Source organism: Lissotriton helveticus, chromosome 11 (assembly GCF_964261635.1).
Source record: "Lissotriton helveticus chromosome 11, aLisHel1.1, whole genome shotgun sequence".
In the NCBI taxonomy this organism is placed as follows: Eukaryota; Metazoa; Chordata; class Amphibia; order Caudata; family Salamandridae; genus Lissotriton; species Lissotriton helveticus.
The window spans coordinates 1,032,483,529-1,032,503,108 of NC_136072.1; the positions used below are offsets into that span (position 1 = coordinate 1,032,483,529).

The 19,580-nt window shown below is 47.7% G+C and overlaps 1 protein-coding gene across 1 annotated transcript in view; it reads left to right on the forward strand.

Annotated features, from left to right (window-relative positions):
• Positions 1–19,580, forward strand: part of BRAP (BRCA1 associated protein) — a 249,679-nt gene that overhangs the window by 164,932 nt on the left and 65,167 nt on the right. The window contains exon 10 of the mRNA XM_078667442.1: positions 4,617–4,706. Within this exon, the coding sequence (XP_078523568.1) occupies positions 4,617–4,706 (90 nt within the window). The remainder of the gene's footprint in view (positions 1–4,616; positions 4,707–19,580) is intronic.

Genomic DNA, 19,580 nt, shown 5'->3' on the forward strand with positions numbered 1-19,580 from the left:
TCCGCCTGAGTGTTAATATGGGTCAGGGCGGGGGTTCCTCTTCAACCCACACAACAGCTAACAGACCCGGAGGGGAGATATGTGATGGTTGTGGGATGATTAAATGGAAGGCACGTAGTACTGGGTAACATCTATGCACCCAATACAGAGCAGCCGGTCTTTTTCGCACAGTTGTCGGGGAAACTGGCTCCACATTTGACAGGATCAGTGATTATGGGCGGGGACTTTAATTCTATTACCGACATCTCACTTGATCGGTCCCACCAACCCCTCCCTGACGCACTAATTCACAAGATTTCTAAGGCTTGAAGGGATTGGCCGCATAGATGGGGATTAGTTATGGAGAGCAAATCAATCTGGGACTCGTCACTATTCCTTTTTCTCGGCATTACATGTGCTCCATGTTCTTCTAGATGCGATAGTCTATTCCCCAGATATTCATGCAGCGGTCAAACATAGCGAAATACCTCCCCGGGACACTTTCAGATCATAACCCGCTTCTGCGGATACACACGGCTCATGCGCGTCCTAAAATCCCGACATTGAGCTTAATTCCAGAACTGTTAGAGGATCAGGCCTTTCTCGAGGTGGTGGGCACTGGCACCACTCAATATTTCCTGGAGAATACTGGCACGGCATCATCGTCTGCTGTAGAATGGGATGCCTTTAAAACTGTGCTACATGGTCACAGCATTACCAATATGACTGGGGTGCATAGGGTGCTACTGCAAGAGACTGCGGACCAACGCCTGCGTGAAGTGGAACAGGCACGGCCTGAGCAGCCTGATCGACAGCAGGATCTAGTGGAGGCGAGAGAGACAGTCACCACACAGGTTGAAAGTCTGCGATGTTTTGATTATAAAAATATCTACAGCGCGCTCATGCAGAACGAGACAAATCCAGAGCGTTACTGGCTTGGTTAGCCAACCCAGCTATGCAAGGGAAAGTTATATTGGAATTATGCAGTTCAACTGGGGAAGTTTGTTATACCCAGCAAGGGATTAATGATCAGTTTCTTGCCTATTACACAGATCTTTACCAGAGCAAGGTAGCACTGCATGATGGGATCCCTAAAGAGTTTATAGCTGCAGCAGATCTTCCTACAGTAGACAGGGAACAGGCGGAGCTGTTGGGTCGGGATATAGCCATTGGGAAGGTACGAGAGGCGATCAAGCACATGGCGCGAAAAAAGACTCCTGGGGCGGATGGACTACCAATTAAGTTTTATCTTACATACATCGATCTCCTGGCTCCTAAGTTAGTGACACTTTATAATGACGCGAAGAAAGCGGGTAGCTGATCGTCACCACTCGCGAAGCGATTATCGTTCCATTGCTGAAGCCAGGGTAATCGTCCTCGGATAGGACCGCATATCGCCCACTGTCTATGCTCACCACTGACTACAAGATTTTAAGTCAGATCTTGGCAACTCGATTACTCCCACACATGGTTCACTTAATACATAGGGACCAAGCGAGATTTATTCCGACCAGGAAAAAAGCCATCAATGTGAGACGCCTGCTTTGTATCTTAGATGCTGACACTTACTCGAGAATCCACTGCTATCTTAGCGGTAGACGGAGAAGGCATTCAACAGTTTAGAATGGTCCTATTTGTTTCAGGTCATGCAGAGTTTTGGCTTGGGGGATACTTTTGTGGCTTCGACTGCTTTATTGTACAGTCATTCTACCGCTAGGGTTAAAACGGGCGGATTGATCTCAGACGCCTGTGTCGTGAGCCGTGGGACGAGACAGAGCTGTCCACTGTCCCCTCTATTATTTGCCCTGGCCATGGAGCCGCTAGTGGCCCAGGCCAGAATGGGACTACGATATCCCGGGCTTTGCGTGCATGGTCAGACTCACCATATTGCGCTTTACGCCGATGACCTGCTCATGTTTCTAGCTAATACCGCGGATGCCCTCGTTGGAGCAAAGAATCTACTGCGCGACCTGGGCACCTTCGCTGCACTCAAAGTGAATTGGGCGAAGTCTTGCCTATTTCTCGCCGCCCCACTAGCTGATGGCCCGCCAGTTACACACGGAATGCAATGGGAATGCCAATGCCTGACGTACCTGGGGACTCGAATATATCATACCCAAACTGATTTACTGGAAGGTAATGTGGGTAGAGCCATCCGAAGCCTTAAGAACAATCTTGAGTTTTGGGGAACCCTCCCTCTTTTGGTGGCCGGCAGTGTGGCCCTCCTTAAGATGGTGACCCTCCCCAGGCTGCTGCATTATTTCAGGACCCTGACTGTTTGGATACCAGCGTCGATTTTTAAACAACTTCAATTAATGATAACGGGTTTTTTTCTAGGCTACCGGCAGGCGGAGGGTGACACTGAAATACAAATGAGACCGAAATCAGAGGTGGACTGGCGGTTCCTGATATTGAGACATATTACTTGGCGGCCCAATTGCAATGGCTCACACAAGCAGTAGTATCGGAATTTCGAGGGCAGGCTGGATATGATGGAGGGCAGACATCTGGGCAGACACTTTCCCAAATTATCTTACAATTACTTTTGCGGCTTTAATCACTTTCTAACGAATTGCGGTCATTTCGGCTTTGTTGGAACATGAGTCAGAGAAGAGCGCAGATCGCAAGTCCCTATGCCCCTGAGATCCCCCTGGCCATGTGTACTGCTCTACCGCATGGGGGTAACTGGACTGCGCTGACCAACTGGGCGGAGAAGGGTCTGATTACATTGGGGAATTTATATGAGGATGATACCTTGCTTCCCTTTGGTGCATAGCAGGGACTTCTTGCTCCATTCGGCGCTCACTGCGGCCATTCAAAAGCATTGGAGAGAGGGACTGAGTGAACCTCAAACTTCACTGGCCTGCTAGTACGTAGTGCTAGCAGCAGGAACCTTTAAAGCAGTCATCTGTCTTTATCAGTGTATGACACATGAGACACTGACTCCATTACTGACACCACAGCAAAAATGGGAGGAGCATTTAGGCGAAGAGATTCCTGAGAAAGCATGGGCTGAGCTAGTTGAACGGGCATGGAAAAGTACTAGAAATGCCCGCCTCCAACTGGTGCATTTCTACATACTACACAGGGCGTACCTTACCCCCGCCAAAATTAATAAATATTTCGACGCAAATTCGTCAGTGTGCCCCCGATGCAACACGGAGGGTGCAGATTTTTGTCACATGAGTTGGATTGCTACCAGCTTGGGACCTATTGGGAAGAGGTTATTACACGACTGCGGGAAATCAGATAGAGATGTAGAATCCACTATAGGCCTTTGCCTGCTGCACTGGTTCCCCCATACATCCAAGAACAAGATTACTAGCACATTTTTGGACTTGGGCCTTCTCTTGGCGAGAAGAGACATTACAGCCCATTGGAAATCAAAGAAGGGCCCAAGCGTTCAGAGATGGAAGACTGACCTCCGTAAGTGGGCGGAATGTGAGGGAACCGTTAGATTACAGCTAGCTAAATGGTCAAATAGTGAGAAAGATCTAGAGGCATCAAGGGCTTGGTAAAATTGAGTAGTCTTGCTCAAAATCCCAGACACCGATCAGGATGATGACCCTGTCACTGTTTACCCGACTGTTCAGATCTGATCGCTCTATATACGATGATTTGATGTATGTACCCGTTGTCTCTCTGATTACATCTGCCTCTGACGCTGAGTGAATTCACTGTTGATAGATGCAGTATACCTTCATTGTACTCACTCGTGACGCACCTTACTGTTGGCATAATTATTGATTATGTGTGATACGTCGAGGAAGGGGGAGGGATAAGAGGGAGGGAAGGGAGTTCGTCTAGTAATAGCAAGGGTCTGGCAAGAGAGTCATTCACATTATCCTCAACGCCACTTGGTTGCTACTAATATATTTGTTTTCTAAGATCTTGTTGACATCTGCTGCTAAGGTAACGCGGAGTGAAACACAATATATGTTGGTCAAAGCTATGTCACCTGCTCTTGGGCGCGACCATGTCGTATTCTCATTGCGTGAGTACCTGCTTGCCTATATATCCTGATGATGATTGTATTGTTGTGTTTTGGAAACAATAAAAACATATTTGAAAAACATTTTTTAATTCATGCTGCTTCCTTACACTTAGACGAAGCTGAAACTCAGCAATTCCAAGGCTTGAATGCCACCTTTTTGTTCAGCTACTCTCAGTTACAATAACTTTCAATCTGCTGTTAGAGCTGCATGGCTGGTAACAGTCTGTACTTAAAACCATAGCATTTGGTGCATAATCATGTTATTTTGTGGGGGTTTTTTTTACACTTGGTTAGTTTCTAAAGGATAATTTATTAGGATTTACACTTCTACTCCCAGCTGATCTCAGTAATAATATTCTCTTCCTGGCCGTATTATTGCAATTTGTCTGATCATTTTTGCCGGCATTGCTTAATTTCTGTATGTAAAGGAGGATTCTGCAAATAGTTTTTGCCTCCTACACCATTGATAATGAGTAAGTTTAACACCAAGGTGCTTTACGTGTACTTTATTTTGTGGTACGTTTTGTGGCATGTAACTTTACGTTACACAAAGGTAGCAGTAACCTGAAAAGAACTGTTTGTTCTCATTTGTCTTTTTTACCTCTTTCCTAATGTATATTCTATTTTCTTTGTGTTTCTGTAGTACTCCTATTTATTAACTAGCCAACTGGAATCCCAGCGTATCTACTGGGAGAATAAAATAGTGCGCATAGAGAAGGATACTGCTGAGGAAGTAAGTGCTGGATCAGCAAACAAGTAATTGTTTTATATCTTTTCTAAAGCATTTTGTAAATGGGGTTGCTTCAATTTGGGATTTCCTTTTTTGTATTTTATTATACTCATCTGTGTTTATATGTAGTGATTGATCAATATTTTTTCCCTTTCCTAGCCCTGTAAATAAGTGTTATTGTTACCCAGGTTAAATGGTATTCATTTCATTGTCCATTAAAAGATTAAATACTGAGCCAACCATAGTGATTCAAACCTGTGATTCGGCCCAGCAGCAACATAAGTTCACAGTAAGTAATGATGATCCCTGGACTCACCACTTGGAGGCATCAGCCCCAAGCTCCTGTGCCGCCCATGAGGCTTCTTATGCGCCACTGCCTTCCAATCATTGCTGTCCCCACCATTTCAAGATGGACCCAACACCCGTTCCACACACGGCGCCGATCCTCTCCACAAAGCACAGAGACTTGTCTGTCGCTTTGGACCAGATTCAAAGATGCATCCTATACCCACCCTCTGGCTCGATAAGGGTGGAGCGGAACATTTCAGAGCCAAAGCAGATTGCATCAAAACACTTGGTGCCGAGGGTGAGTATGGCTCCGAGACTTACAGACCTTTACCATTCAGCACTGCGATAGTTCAACACCCTCTGGTGGGTGGCCATCTGAAGTCCCATCAAGACCCTTTTCAACCGCTGCCTCCTCTGCAGCTTCTGTAGATTTCAGACAATCCTCAAGCGGCTGCATGAACATTTGGGTGCTCAGCAGTAGCAGATCCAGCCAGGCACTGATCTGATCCTGGCAGAACCTCCACAGGTGCCAAAGTACTCTGTTACTCATAAAAGGAAGTTGTCTTTTGAGGAGGCCATCAACCCACCGGTCCTTCCAACTTCCAAAAGGCCTATGAGACACAACCGAGCGACATCTCACCTGCCTCCTGCTCGTTGTCCCCCTTCTGTAGTAGGGGATCTCTGTGTATAGTCATAATCTAGTGAATAGTCCCGCCCATGTGCGTGGACCCCGGAGCAATCAAAAATAATCTCTTACAGTGTCAAAAAATGCAGAAAAGCATAGACACTTAAGAGAGAATTTAAAGACAGATAATGCAGCCTAAAAGGCTACACTGTCCAGTACTTCAACTCGAAATTCCACCATAAAATCCACAAAACAGCAAAAAGCCTGTACAGATTTCCCTTGCTTTAACAGCAAACTCCCTCAGGAATGATAGAGAGAAGAACCTGGACAGACAAGCCCCATAGGCTGCCATTATGTGTCTCAGAACAGGATACTGTGCCTTTAAGAGAATCTTCCAGAACCTTCTCCCAGTATCCCAGAATGCATAGCAGGTCCAACTTACTTTCAGTTCTTTTTTCCGGCTCCTGCAAGCAGGACCCTGGAGCATTGAGCTCTCCGTTTTCAAGGGTTTTGTTGGTGTTTTTTCACTAAATTCGATTTTGTGTACTTTTAAAGTACTTTGGTGACTTTCTTCTTGGTTTTCTGCACTCTTTTGTTGTCCATAATGCCTGCATTATTTGACAAATGCCCGGAGTGCTCCAGGAAGAAGGCCAAGTCAGACCCCCATGAGGTGTGTATCCTCTGCCTTCCCTCTTCCCACATCCCAGAGGAGTGTGTGATCTGTAGAGGCTTCTCTGGCAGGACCCTGAAGGACAGGAGGAAGATCAGACTTCAGGGACTTGAAGAAAGAAGACTGAAGGCTCAAGGTGGGTCTGGAGGGGCTTCTACTGCCCATGCTGAGGCCTCTGGGGGGCTCCCCAGGGGCAGGAAGTCCAGCAAACGTCCAAGGTCTCCGTCTGGGTCGGTTGCTCTGACCACGACGTCGAGAGGAAGGTCCATGGCCAGTTCCCGGTCTCCCCAGGGCTCTGGGTTGAGAAAACGTCGCCCGTCGACGTCGAGGGACTTACACAGGCCGCCGTCGAACCCGGTGTCGATTTCTTCGTCGTCGGCGTCGAGTGGACGGCATCGGAGGGCCCGGCGCTCGCCGTCGAGGCGACACCGCCATTCGCCGTCAAGGGCGAGGACATCGTCGTCGTTGAGGGGATCCTCGTCGTCGAGGCCGCCGTCGAGGACGGCGAGGTCGCCGTCGAGGCGGAAGAGGTCTCCGGCGCTGAAGAAGTCGACGTCGAGGCGATCGAAGAGGTCGACGTCGAGGCGATCGAAGAGGTCGTCATCGAGGCGATCGAAGAGGTCGTCGTCGAGGCGGTCGAGGTCGCCGTCGAGGCGTCAGCGCCCGTCATCGAGGTTTAGAGGTTCGTCCATCTGGTCGGGGTCGACGTCGAGGCAGAGAAGCCGGTCGACGCCGAGGCGTGTGAAAAGGTCGACGCAGAAGGGCCGCTCGACGTCGAAGGGACCACGGTCGACGTCTGAACACCGGTCTTCGACGTCACGGGGTCGTAAGGACAGGCCGAGGACTGTGGGGGGCTCCCCTCAGTCAGGACAGGATGGTGGCTCGCCGGGAACGGCGTACTCAGAGGTGTATACCCCGAAGAAGACTGTTACACCGCCTCCTCCTCCTCCTTTGCCTAGAGGTCCTCCTCCGAGGGCTTCGACCCCTCCTCCATTGCCTCCTCTACCTGCTCTTCCGTCAGGACCGCAGGCCCCGGTGCCGGGTGCTCCTCCTCCGGTTCCACCGAGATCGGTGTCGATGCCCAGACTTCCGACACCTCCGAAGAAGACTCCTAAGTCGAAGGTTCCTCCTAAGCCCAAGACGTCCGACCCGGGGAAGCCGGCGGAGCGTCCCAGGCCCAGGAGATCGAGGTCACGCTCCGGGAGGAGAGACAGATCTAGGAGTGGACACGGTTCCTCCTCGAGATCCAGACATCGCCATAGGAGGCATAGGTCCAGGTCCCGTTCGGCTTCTGGGACCCGTTCATATTCACCTACATTGTCGGATTCACCGGAGACGAGGGTGTCTCCGATAGATGACATTGGCACGTTCCAGGAGGTTCTCCTGAGAGGGGCGGCGAAGTTGGGGATCAAGGTGACGGCCCCTACGCCCACAACTTCTGTGATCTTCGAGACTTTGCACACGAAGCACCTGTCTCGCCCCCTACTGCCTTTGGTGCCAGGACTGGTTGAGCCTGTGGAACAGCTCTTCCTTACGCCGGCGGTGGTGAAAGCTGCTCCCTCCAGGCTTTTCAAGAAGTACAGGGCTCCAGAGTCGGACCCGGCCTTCTTAAGGAAGGACCCAGTGCCTGATTCGGTGATTGTGACGGCGGCTCGTAAACTACATGCTACCTCCCCGTCCTCCACTGTGCCTCCGGATAAGGAGAGTCGCTGGATTGACTCAGCTGGACAGAAGGCGTGTGGGACGTCTTCCACGACGATGAAGGCCTCCAGTGACTCGGCGTTGTTGGGGCGATACGACCGTGCACTGTGGGATTCCATGGAACAGTTTGCGGACCTTGTCCCGCGCGACAGGAAAGAGGACTTCATGGAGATCGTCCAGGAAGGGATGCTGGTTTCGAACCAGGCCATCAGTGCCGCGGCGGATATCTCCCTGCTGGCCGCGCATGGATACTGCCACGGTATCAATCAGAGACGCCATGCTTGGCTCCGGCTGACGTCGCTCAAGCCTGAAGCGCAACAACGAGTGGCAAATCTACCGTTTTCCGGCGACACCCTCTTCGGGAAACACGCAGATGACGAAATGGCCAGGATGAAGGCCGAGGCTGAAACCCTGACGGCTGTGGGCTTGGAGAAGCCCAAAGAAAAGAAACCCTACCGCCAGTTCCAACGACGGTTCGGGTTGCAGGGTAGAGGAAGGGGACAGTCTTCTGGGCAACAGCAGCAGCAACAACAGCAGCAATACAGAAGACCCTTCCAGAAACGTCAGAGGGGTAGAGGTGGACAGCAGTCCTCTACCGCGAACAAGGGCCCGGCTGGGTCTCGACCCTGAGCGGTTACTTCCCCTTCGTCCGTTACCCGCTCCGGTGGGGGGAAGCGTTCAATTTTTTCTGGCAGAGTCTGGCAGAGTGGAGAAAAATTACTCAGGACAAGTGGGTGCTGAATATTGTTTGCAATGGATACAGTCTTCGGTTCATCAGCCCTCCTCCATCGATTCCTCCGGTCAGCTCGCAGTTTCAACTGCGCAAGCTCCAGGCTGAGGCCGACATCCTTCTAAGGAAAAGGGCGATAGAAGATGTACCTCTGTCTCAAAGAGGAAGAGGTCTGTACTCCCGGTTCTTTCTGGTCCGCAAGAAGGACAAGAACGAGTTCAGGCCCATTCTGGACTTGCGACAGGCAAACAAATGGATTCGCAGAGAAAAGTTTCGCATGCTGTCGTTGCATCAGATTTATCCTCAGCTGCAGCGGGGAGACTGGCTTTGCGCCATAGACCTACAGGATGCGTACTTCCATGTGCCCATTGCACACAAACACAGGAAGTTCCTGCGATTTCAAGTCGGCACCAATCACTATCAGTACACGGTACTTCCGTTCGGGCTGAAGTCTGCGCCCCGGACGTTCTCGAAGTGCATGGCAGTGGTAGCGGCACACCTGAGGAAGAACAAGGTGTTTGTCTACCCGTACCTGGACGATTGGTTGATCAAGGCCTCCTCCTTCTCGGAAGCTCAAGCACACTTCCAGAAGACGTGCGTTCTCTTGAACAAGCTGGGGTTGCACATCAACATGTCCAAGTCTGTCCCGACTCCGGTCCAGTGCATCCAGTACTTGGGAGCCTCCATCGATACGCTGTCAGCAAGCGTGTCTCCTTCGGAAGAGCGACGTTTATCACTCCTTCGGAAGGCTCAGGCTCTCATGTCCACTCCATCCACGACAGTGAGGACGGTGTCTTCTCTGCTGGGATCGATGGCCTCTTGCATCTTCCTGACACCGCATGCGCGGCTGCACATGAGACCGCTGCAGGAGTGCTTGGAAGATCAGTGGGACCAGAGGAGAGGATCTTGGGACGACAAGATACGACTGTCTCTACATGCTCTTCAGTCTCTGAAGTGGTGGTGTTCAGCGGAGAATCTCCTCAGAGGGGTTCCCTTCCACAAGGACATTCCCGCTCAGACTATCGTGACGGATGCTTCTCTCCTGGGTTGGGGAGCGCACTCCGGAGACCTGCAGATTCAAGGGACGTGGTCCCCGTCGGAATCCACGTACCACATCAATTTCCTGGAACTTAGGGCTGTACACTTGGCGCTGAAGGCTTTTCAACCGTCCTTCCGGACCAACTCTCTGCTTGTACAGACGGACAATACACCACGATGTATTACCTCAACAAGCAGGGGGGCTCGAGATCACGCACTCTGTCTCAGGAGGCGCAGGCGATCTGGCATTGGCTTCTGGCTCGAGGACTCTCGATAACGGCCACTCATCTGCCAGGTGTGCAGAATGTTCAGGCAGACGAGCTGAGCAGACTGATTCAGGAAAACCACGAGTGGGTCATAAACGACGAAGTACTAGGAGAAGTCTTCGCAAGGTGGGGCACTCCAGACATCGATCTGTTCGCCACCGCCGAAAACAGCAAATGCCGAGACTTCGCCTCCAGGTACTACCAGCCGGGGATGCTGGGGAACGCGTTATGGATCAACTGGTCGAACAGCTTTCTGTACGCTTTTCCACCCATTCCCCTGATTCCAGCGGTTCTCATCAAGCTCTCCCAATCCAGGGCGAAGATGATTCTGATTGCCCCGGAATGGCCCAGACAGTGGTGGTTCACGGACCTGCTTCACCGGTCTCTCCTTCCTCACATGAAGCTGCCGTGCAGGCCGGACCTTCTCACGAAGTTCGGGGGGCGGATGGTGCACCCCAACCTCTCGTCTTTGAGTTTGGCGGCATGGCTCCTGAAATAGTGCAATATGGCCATTTGAATCTCCCAGAGGATTGTATGGACATACTGAAGGAGGCTAAGCGACCTTCCACTCGGACTTCTTATGCTTACAAGTGGAAGAGGTTTTGCATCTGGTGCAAGTCTAAGAACTATGACCCTACGACATGCAAGGAAGATGTCATCCTTCCATATCTGCTACATCTGGTGCAGTCTGGCCTTAATGTCCATTCCATTAAGGTTCATCTAGCTGCTTTGACTGCCTACAGGAAATGCCCTTCACAGACTTCCTTCTTCCAGATCCCTGTGATCAAGGATTTTTCGGAAGGCTTGAAGAAAGTGTTCCCTCCTGTCAGGCTTCCTTCGCCTTCATGGGACTTGAATGTGGTGCTGTCCAGATTGATGAAGGAGCCTTTTGAACCTATTCATAAGGCTTTGTTGCAGCACCTGTCCTGGAAGGCGGCGTTCCTCGTGGCCATTACATCGGCCCGCAGGGTGAGTGAAATTGAGGCGTTGTGTTGCCAAGAACCTTATACTGTATTTCATGCTGCTAAGGTTGTTATGCGTACTCACCCTAAGTTTCTTCCCAAGGTTGTTTCTGATTTTCATATCAACCAGACTATAACTTTACCTACGTTCTTTCAGAATCCTTCCTCTCCAGCGGAAAGGTCTTTGCATTCCCTGGATGTTAGGAGGGTGTTGAAATTTTATCTGGATAAAACCAAGGATATTCGTAGGTCAGACCCAATTGTTCATCAATTATGGATTAGTCAGGACGGGTCTTGCTACCTCTAAACAGTCCATCTCGCGGTGGATTGTGTCCTGCATACAATTGTGTTACCAAAAAGCTAATAAGACCTTAGGAGGTAAGCCTAAGGCTCATTCCACCAGGGGCAAGACTGCTACGACAGCATTGCTCCGTAATGTTCCGATTGCAGAAATCTGCAAGGCGGCCTCTTGGAAGTCGGTCCATACCTTTGCTAAGCATTACTGCCTGGACTCTGATGCTAGGGCGGATGCTCAGGTTGGACAGGCTTCGCTGCGAAATCTGTTCGCACAATAGTGGTGTTGATTCTCTTTTCTCCACCGCCGCTTTGGTGTGGGGATGGGCTTGCCATTCTATTCACTAGATTATGACTATACACAGAGATCCCCTACTACAGAAGGAGTAGTTTCTGTCCTGTAACTCCAGTTCTGTAGTAGGGGTATCTCTGTTATGGTCATAAGCGCCCGCCCTCCTCCCCGGTGGAGAGAGACATATTCCTTTAAGGAATGCTACAGGTCTGGCGTGTTACGCCTTCAAAAAGAACTGAAAGTAAGTTGGACCTGCTATGCATTCTGGGATACTGGGAGAAGGTTCTGGAAGATTCTCTTAAAGGCACAGTATCCTGTTCGGAGCCACATAATGGCAGCCTATGGGGCTTGTCTGTCCAGGTTCTTTTCTCTATCATTCCTGAGGGAGTTTGCTGTTAAAGCAAGGGAAATCTGTACAGGCTTTTTGCTGTTTTGTGGATTTTATGGTGGAATTTCTAGTTGAAGTACTGGACAGTGTAGCCTTTTAGGCTGCATTATCTGTCTTTAAATTCTCTCTTAAGTGTCTATGCTTTTCTGCATTTTTTGACACTGTAAGAGATTATTTTTGATTGCTCCGGGGTCCACGCACATGGGCGGGACTATTCACTAGATTATGACTATAACAGAGATACCCCTACTACAGAACTGGAGTTACAGGACAGAAACTACTCCTTTCCTCTCTTCTACTCCTCCTCCTCTCCTGTACCTCTTATGTTGCCTGTACCTCTTATGTTGCCTGTATTTCTTTATTTATTTTTAATTCAATTTCTCAGTTATATAATACAAACAAAAGGTACAATAACATTATTCATACTGTATACATATCTCATCTACAGGGTGTTGGTATACATACAGGGTTTGGTTTACATACATCATGTCACCCCGCACGGACCAGTAGGGAGGAAATAACACACTTAAGTCAGTCATTAGGAGACATGTCTGCTGGGTCCTCTCGTTAGTTTACCAATAGATATGCTGTATAGGATGCCCATATGTCTTTGGGCATAGGCGCCGTTGGGAGTTTCTCTGTATGTTGAGTCAACTGATCTTTACAGTATGTTGTATATTTTAACCATTGTGTAAGCTGTGGTGCTCTTCTACTGCCCCAGTTTTGAGCTACTTAATTTTTTTCCAGAAGGAGTGCAATCGCCACTAGTCTCGGATTCTGTGGTTGCAGCCCAGCAACAAGACCCTGCAGGCATAATTGCAGGGTGCAAGCCACCACCTCCATTGTCCTATCCAAAAGTGCCTTAGTTACCTGCACCCAGTAATCCTGTACCTTCTAGCAATACCACGCTAGATGCATAAAGTCCGCGTCTAATGTGTTACATCTTTTACATGTAGCTGAGTCCCTCGGCCCATATCTATGCAACTGCACTGGAGTGTAGTATAGCTGTTATATATATTTAAAATGGATGATTCGTAGGTTGTAGTTAGCTGTCAGGTTACCGGTTAGTGCGCAGCAATATTCCCAATCTTTCCTTGTGATTGGGTGTCAAGTACTCTATTCCACCTCTCTATACTTCTGCTACATTGTGGGGCTGTCTCTACCTACATTGCATTATATAATTAGGTGACCAGTTTCGTGCGAGATGATCTGTCAAGCATTACTTGTAACGATTTCAGTATCTGCGGTGCTGCTGGGTGTAGTGAATTTACGGTTCTAAGGGCTTTTTTCAGTCTGTGGTATGTAAATGTCAGTATAGGAGTACTATTTTTGTGCGTAGACAGTTTCCAGGGCGATAAATGTACCGTCCAGTTCTGCATCTTTCATAGTGACAACACCTATGTCTGCCAGGAGGGATAGCGCTTTAGGTTTCTGTGCGACTGATATGCTAGGGTGGGGTACCAATGGCAATGCAGGGGCAAATAGTGGTATTTTCTCTTCACATGTTGCCATTTCCTGCTAGACCTTAACCGTTCTGTCGGTTTTGCTATATTCCCTTCTGGGGTGTGGTTGGTGCATTTTTGGCAATAGCGCTGTGAGTGGTGTGGGGTGTACACCGTCTCCTACTACCGCTGTATGGGGGAGGAGGAGGAGTGCTAGTAGTGTGCAAAGTGTGCCTGCGTGCAAAGGTAGTATAGATATAGGTCCGGGGCCCCGAACCCCCTTGTGCATATGGTCCAGAAAGTACCTCCCAGCTACAGCGGGGTTGTTTACCCACCCAAACCAATCTGATCAGGTTGGAGCGTAGTGCAGTAAAGAATGCTTTAGTCAGGTTGAGGGGAACGTTGGTGAACAGATAAAGAAATTATGGGATCACTATCCTCTTTATAACTGCCACCCTTTCTGCTAGTGTCAACGGCAATTTTATCCATCGGGCCACCTCGTCCTCCATAGTCGATAGTGCTCGGCTGTAGTTCTCCTTGAGTATTATTTCAGGGTCTTTGTGAATCCACACACCCAGGTACTTAAATGGTTCAACGCTCCATTCCTGCGGAAAGTTCAGGTCGCTGGCATTATGCTATCTGTTAGGGGAAATATAGATTATTTTTCCTAATTTGTGCTAAGACCGGTAGAGCATTTCATATTTGACAAACTCCCTTATCAAGGGGCTTAACCATTCTTCTGGGTTTCGGACATACAGCACCATATCGTCTGCATATAGTTCTATAGCCAATGGCCGCTGCCTAAATCTTAGTACTGCGTCTGCATGTTTCTGCGGCACTCTGCATGCTAAGGGCTCTAATGCAAGCGCAAATAGCATGGGGGAAATTGGGAAGCTTTACAGAGTTCCTCTATATATCGGTATTAGAGACGAATGAGTGTTGTTAACCTGTATTCTTGCAACCGGATTAGTGTACAATCAGCATATCTATTGTGTAAATGCTTGTGGCATGCCCATACCGTGCAGCACATCAAACTTAGAGCTCCATTTTATAGAATCGAAAGCCTTAGCTGCTTCTAACAGCACAGCTGCAGCTTTAATATCCTGATCCAATTGGTGTCTTACAGCGAATATTGTTTTTAGGTTGTGCATAGTTGATAGTTCTGGGAGGAATCCCGATTGATCCAGGAGCACAAGCGCTGGCAAAATTGGCCGCATCCTGGTCGCTATTATTTTAGCAAGTATCCTCGTGTCTATCTTTAGGAGTGATAACGGTCTATAGGATTCACATCTCGTTATTACCAAGGGCTCCCGTAAAATTGTGGGGAGCAGTTTGTCATAAGCTTCTGCATACATTTCCTGCAATTGTGGTGTTTGCAGGTCAGAGAAGGCTTTGTAAAATTAACTAAGTAGTCCTTCGCTTCTTGACGCCATGTCAGTGGGCAATGATTGTATGGTCTCCCTCACTTCATCTGCGGTAATTGGTTTAACCAAATACGTTGTCCGGAGGACAACCAAACGAGTGCAAGCTCGTCCAGGTATACCATTGTCTCTTCTCTAGTAGCTGCCCCATGCGGGCTGTATAATGTATTTCAGGGAAGCTATAGCATTTTGTTCCATCTAATTGGTCCAGTTTAGTGATGTAGGCTTGTGTACGTGGCATACTAATCTTGGAGGCCAGACAGCGGCTGGGTCTCCCGTGTCCTCCCTATATGATCTGACTACCCAGCGCCTAGACATATGTTTTATTTCTTGATCAGCAGTCTCATTATATTCTGTGATCAAATCTTTAATTTCTACCAGGTTCATCTCATATTTCCTTTCCAGCCCCCTAGTGTTTTTAGGTCTCGCCTAGGCAGCGCGCATGCGCTGCTTTAGGAGATGACCTTCAGAAATCGGTCACCTCTTTTCAAGCACTCGTGCTTGTGCTGGCATCCACCTTGCGGGAGCGAGCAGCGTCGCGCTTGCTAATTGAAAATAGATGGCCTGCGCCCCGCTGCTCGCGAATGCCAGCACAAGCTCAAGGGCTTCACTAGGCTTATTGTGTTAGTGAACCTCTCGTACGAGCAGCGGCGCTCGTGCTAATTGAAAACAGATGGCCTGCGCGTCGCTCTCGTGGATGCCAGCACAAGCACTTCACTAGGCTTGTTGTTTTAGTGAACCTCTCATGGAGTGCAGAACTCTGATGTCGTTGATTGTGTTTGCAAACTTTACCGTTCTTAAAGAAATGCGAATTATGGAAATTAGTTGGCGAGAGCTGTTAAAAATAATCCTCGGGTAAAACCGATTGCAATGCTGCACTCCTGGGCTCATCTCTTCGGCATCTCCGCAATGAGGTAGCACCCGCCGTTGCTCCCCAGGCGTTATTAATAGCTTTTGCCGTGGCGATTCAATCGTCAAGTGTGCACTTTGCATGTTGGTCCACTAAAACAACAAGCATTGGCATTGCCAAGAGGTCTCGCCTTTGGGACCTTGTAAGTAAAAGAAAAAAAAACTGAAGTGTAAGACTTCACATTTACATTTACTGCATCCTAAATACGAAGTAAATGTAAACGTGAAGTCTTACACTTCATTTTTTTTTTTACTTCATTATTCCTTCCTTTTCAGGTCTTGTCTATTCCATCCCGAAGGGATGGTAGGCGAGATTTATAGTAAGGAGCCCTAAAAAGTCTACCCACTGCGGAACGCGTACAGTTTATGTGAGCCAGGCGCGTGCACAGGAATTCACTCCCCCTACCCCTCCCACAAAGCAAGACAAGACAAGAACATCAAAGCGACCGCGGCCGCTTTGATTCCATTTGCCACCAGCCACTTCAGGCGCTCCACAGGTCAGAAACAGGACAATCTGCTCGTGAATCGGCGCTGCCTTTCCTCTGCTCAGCGTCAACCGGTTCCCGACATCACACCCCAGTTTAAATTGTGTATGCCCTCTGTTTGTATTGCAGGTCCTAAACATAAAACATAAACCTGTCTTTCCCCAACAAAAACACATGTATTTTTCGAAATTGCACCCTTTAACTGCATTCAAACTTGTTTCAATTTCTTTTAAATATTTTTTATTTCACCATCGAAGCTCCTTTGTCACTGCTCCCTACTGATCCCGTTGCTCATTCCATCCATTCCACTATTGCTTATCTTTCACTGTCTCTTTTTTTAAAACGTTTTTTGGACCTAGCAGTTTTTTGGTGGGCTGCACCGTTTTTTCTTGTTCACGGTTTCAAAATAGGTGTGCCATTTTGGAATGGTAAACAAAAAACAAAGTGTCTACTTTATCAAGACACATGGTTGACCATGCTGGGCTCGCCCGACCAACATGAGGCATGCATGCGTGGTGACACGTGCGCATATGCACCATTGCACTTTTTCAAATTTGCAAACACTGTTCAGCATCGGCAATAACCATTTTTTGGTATTGCTGATGCTGAATGGCATTGTCAAAAAAAGGCATTGGAAAAGCTAATACGTTTGCAAAGCTAAAGGTGAACCCTACTAGCTTTGCCAATGTGTGTTATTTCCTGTTCTTATTGTTTCTAGTCAAAATAAAGGAAAAGAGGCGCCAATGTTCTTTGTACGGGTTTGCAATCTTAGAAACTGTTCTCCCCTCATCGATCCATCTGGTGATACATGGGTCATCCGGTCAGGAAGGCCGGTACCGAGATTGCTTCCAGCTTGCTTGACTCCCAAACCCCTGTGCCATTCTCATCTGGAGCAATGTGGAGCTCTGCTGCTTAAATGGCGCCAAAGAGTTTAAGAAAGACCCAAAAGTGTGGTACATTAGCCTGTCCTCTGCTTGAAAAGTAACTAGGGCCTTGCTGTCCAATCAAATTGGGGTTGTCTGAAGTTCAAAAGAAATTATGAGTCAGCAGTAAAAAATGCAAGATAGAACTTCTACACCTAATATTTAGTATTTCTAATTGTCCACCAAAACGTCTGAGTTGCCTTGAGCTCTTAGGTGCTTAAGAATTAAGGGACCTATTTTGTGACTGTGTGAGCCCGAAGAAATTGAAACTAATGAGATGTAAATAATTTTCAGTTGTAAAAGGATGTGCTCAATGGCAGTTCTTGTTGTGAGTGTGAGTATGTTTCCAAATGCACCATGAGTGGGTCTCAGTACTAAAAGAGCATGACCAACACTGCCCCAAACCAGTGTCCTTCACTGCCCCGTGCCTACTCCTCAGGCTCCGTGCTTGTGTCCCTCTATGTCCAATGCCTGTCCCTCACCCTGCCTCACCCTCACACCCCCTCACCCTCACACACCCTCACCCACCCTTACACCCTCCCCCTCACTCACCCTCACGCACCCTCACCCCGTCACCCTCATACCCCCTCACTCCTACCTTCACATCCCCTTACCCCTACCCTCACACCCCCTTACCCCTACCCTCACACCCCCTCACCCTTACCCTCACACCCCTCACCCTTACCCTCACACCCCTCACCCTTACCCTCACACCCCCTCACCCTTACCCTCACACCCCCTCACCCTCACAACCCCACACCCTCTCACACCCCTCACCTTCACTCTCATAACCCCTCACCCTCACACACCCCCTCACGCACCCCCTCACCCTCACACCCCTTCACCCTCACACCCCCTCACCCTCACACCCCTCACCCACGCTGACACACACCCTCACACCCCCTCACCCTCACACCCCCTCACCTTCACACCCCCTCACCTTCACACACCCTCAACCCTCACACACCCTCACTCACCCTCACAAGCATAGCATAACAAAACATAGCATAGCATAACAAAACACAGCATAGCAAAACAAAACATAGCATAGTATAACAAAACATAGCATAACAAAACACAAAACATAGCAGAACAAAACATAGCATAAGATAACAAAACATAGCATAACATAACAAAACAGCATAACAAAACATAGCAAAACACAACAAAGTATAGCAAAACAGCAAAACACAACAAAACATAGCATAGCATAACAAAACACAACAAAACATAGCATACATAACAAAACAACATAGTATAGCATAACAAAACAAAGCATTGCATAATAAAACACAACAAAACATAGCATAACAAAACACAACAAAACAGAGCATATCATAACAAAACAAAGCATAGGATAGCAAAACTAAACATAGCATAACAAAACATAGCATAGCTTAACAAAACACAACAAAACATAGCATAGCAAAACATAGCATAGCTTACCAAACACAACAAAACATAGCATAGCATAGCAAAACATAGCATATCAAAACTAAGGATAGCATAATAAAACACAACAAAACATAGCATATCACAGCATAACATAGCATAGCATAACAAAACATAGCATAACAAAACAAAACATAGGATAGCAAAACAAAACCTAGCATAGCATACAGCATCACTCAGCACCACCACAGCATCACTCAGCGCCACCACAGCAGCAATTTGTGCAACCATTCAACAACAACTGGTTCAAATATGTTCTCTCAATGTTTCAAGCTTTATTACAAATGTAACAAAAAGATGTTACTATTTCATTTCTGGTCTTGGATTTTCGTCACAATAAAATACACTGAACATAATCTTCACAAAAGTTATTTACAAAAGTTTAAGCTATTGCCATTATAAAATACTATAACTTTTATTTAAGTATTCATTATTAAAAAAAAAAAAAGCCATTCTTATTTGTAATATCAATACATGTAAGTCAAGTAAATACAACACATATTGCATTACAAATGCTATAGGTGTCACATTTGTGAAAGTTATAACTATTGGCATTGTAAGTGACAAAGCTATTAATTTAGCTATTTTTAAAAACAAAACATAAATAAAAAATGTGTCATTTACAATACCAATAGCTCAAACTTTCCTAATGCAAGACCTATTGCATTGCAAATGCTTGTTAAACTTGGTAACACTGAATGGACATTGGTTGCACCTCATTAGCACCAGTTTAACACCCAAATATAGCAATAAAAAGCAAACAGGTGACCAGTACAGCTTTGCTATAGCTCTACAATCCCTGGGGGTACAGTACCCAGGATAATGTGATGCATGGCTAAACACTTATAAGATCCAAAAGGCGAGACCTATTGGCTATGCCAATGCTTGTTTTCTATTGTATACATTCTAGCTCGTAGGGCTTTCAGCATCCCTGCCTTCAGTCCAATTTAGGTCTCGCGCCTAGCGTTATACTGCGCAGCAGTGTTCGCGC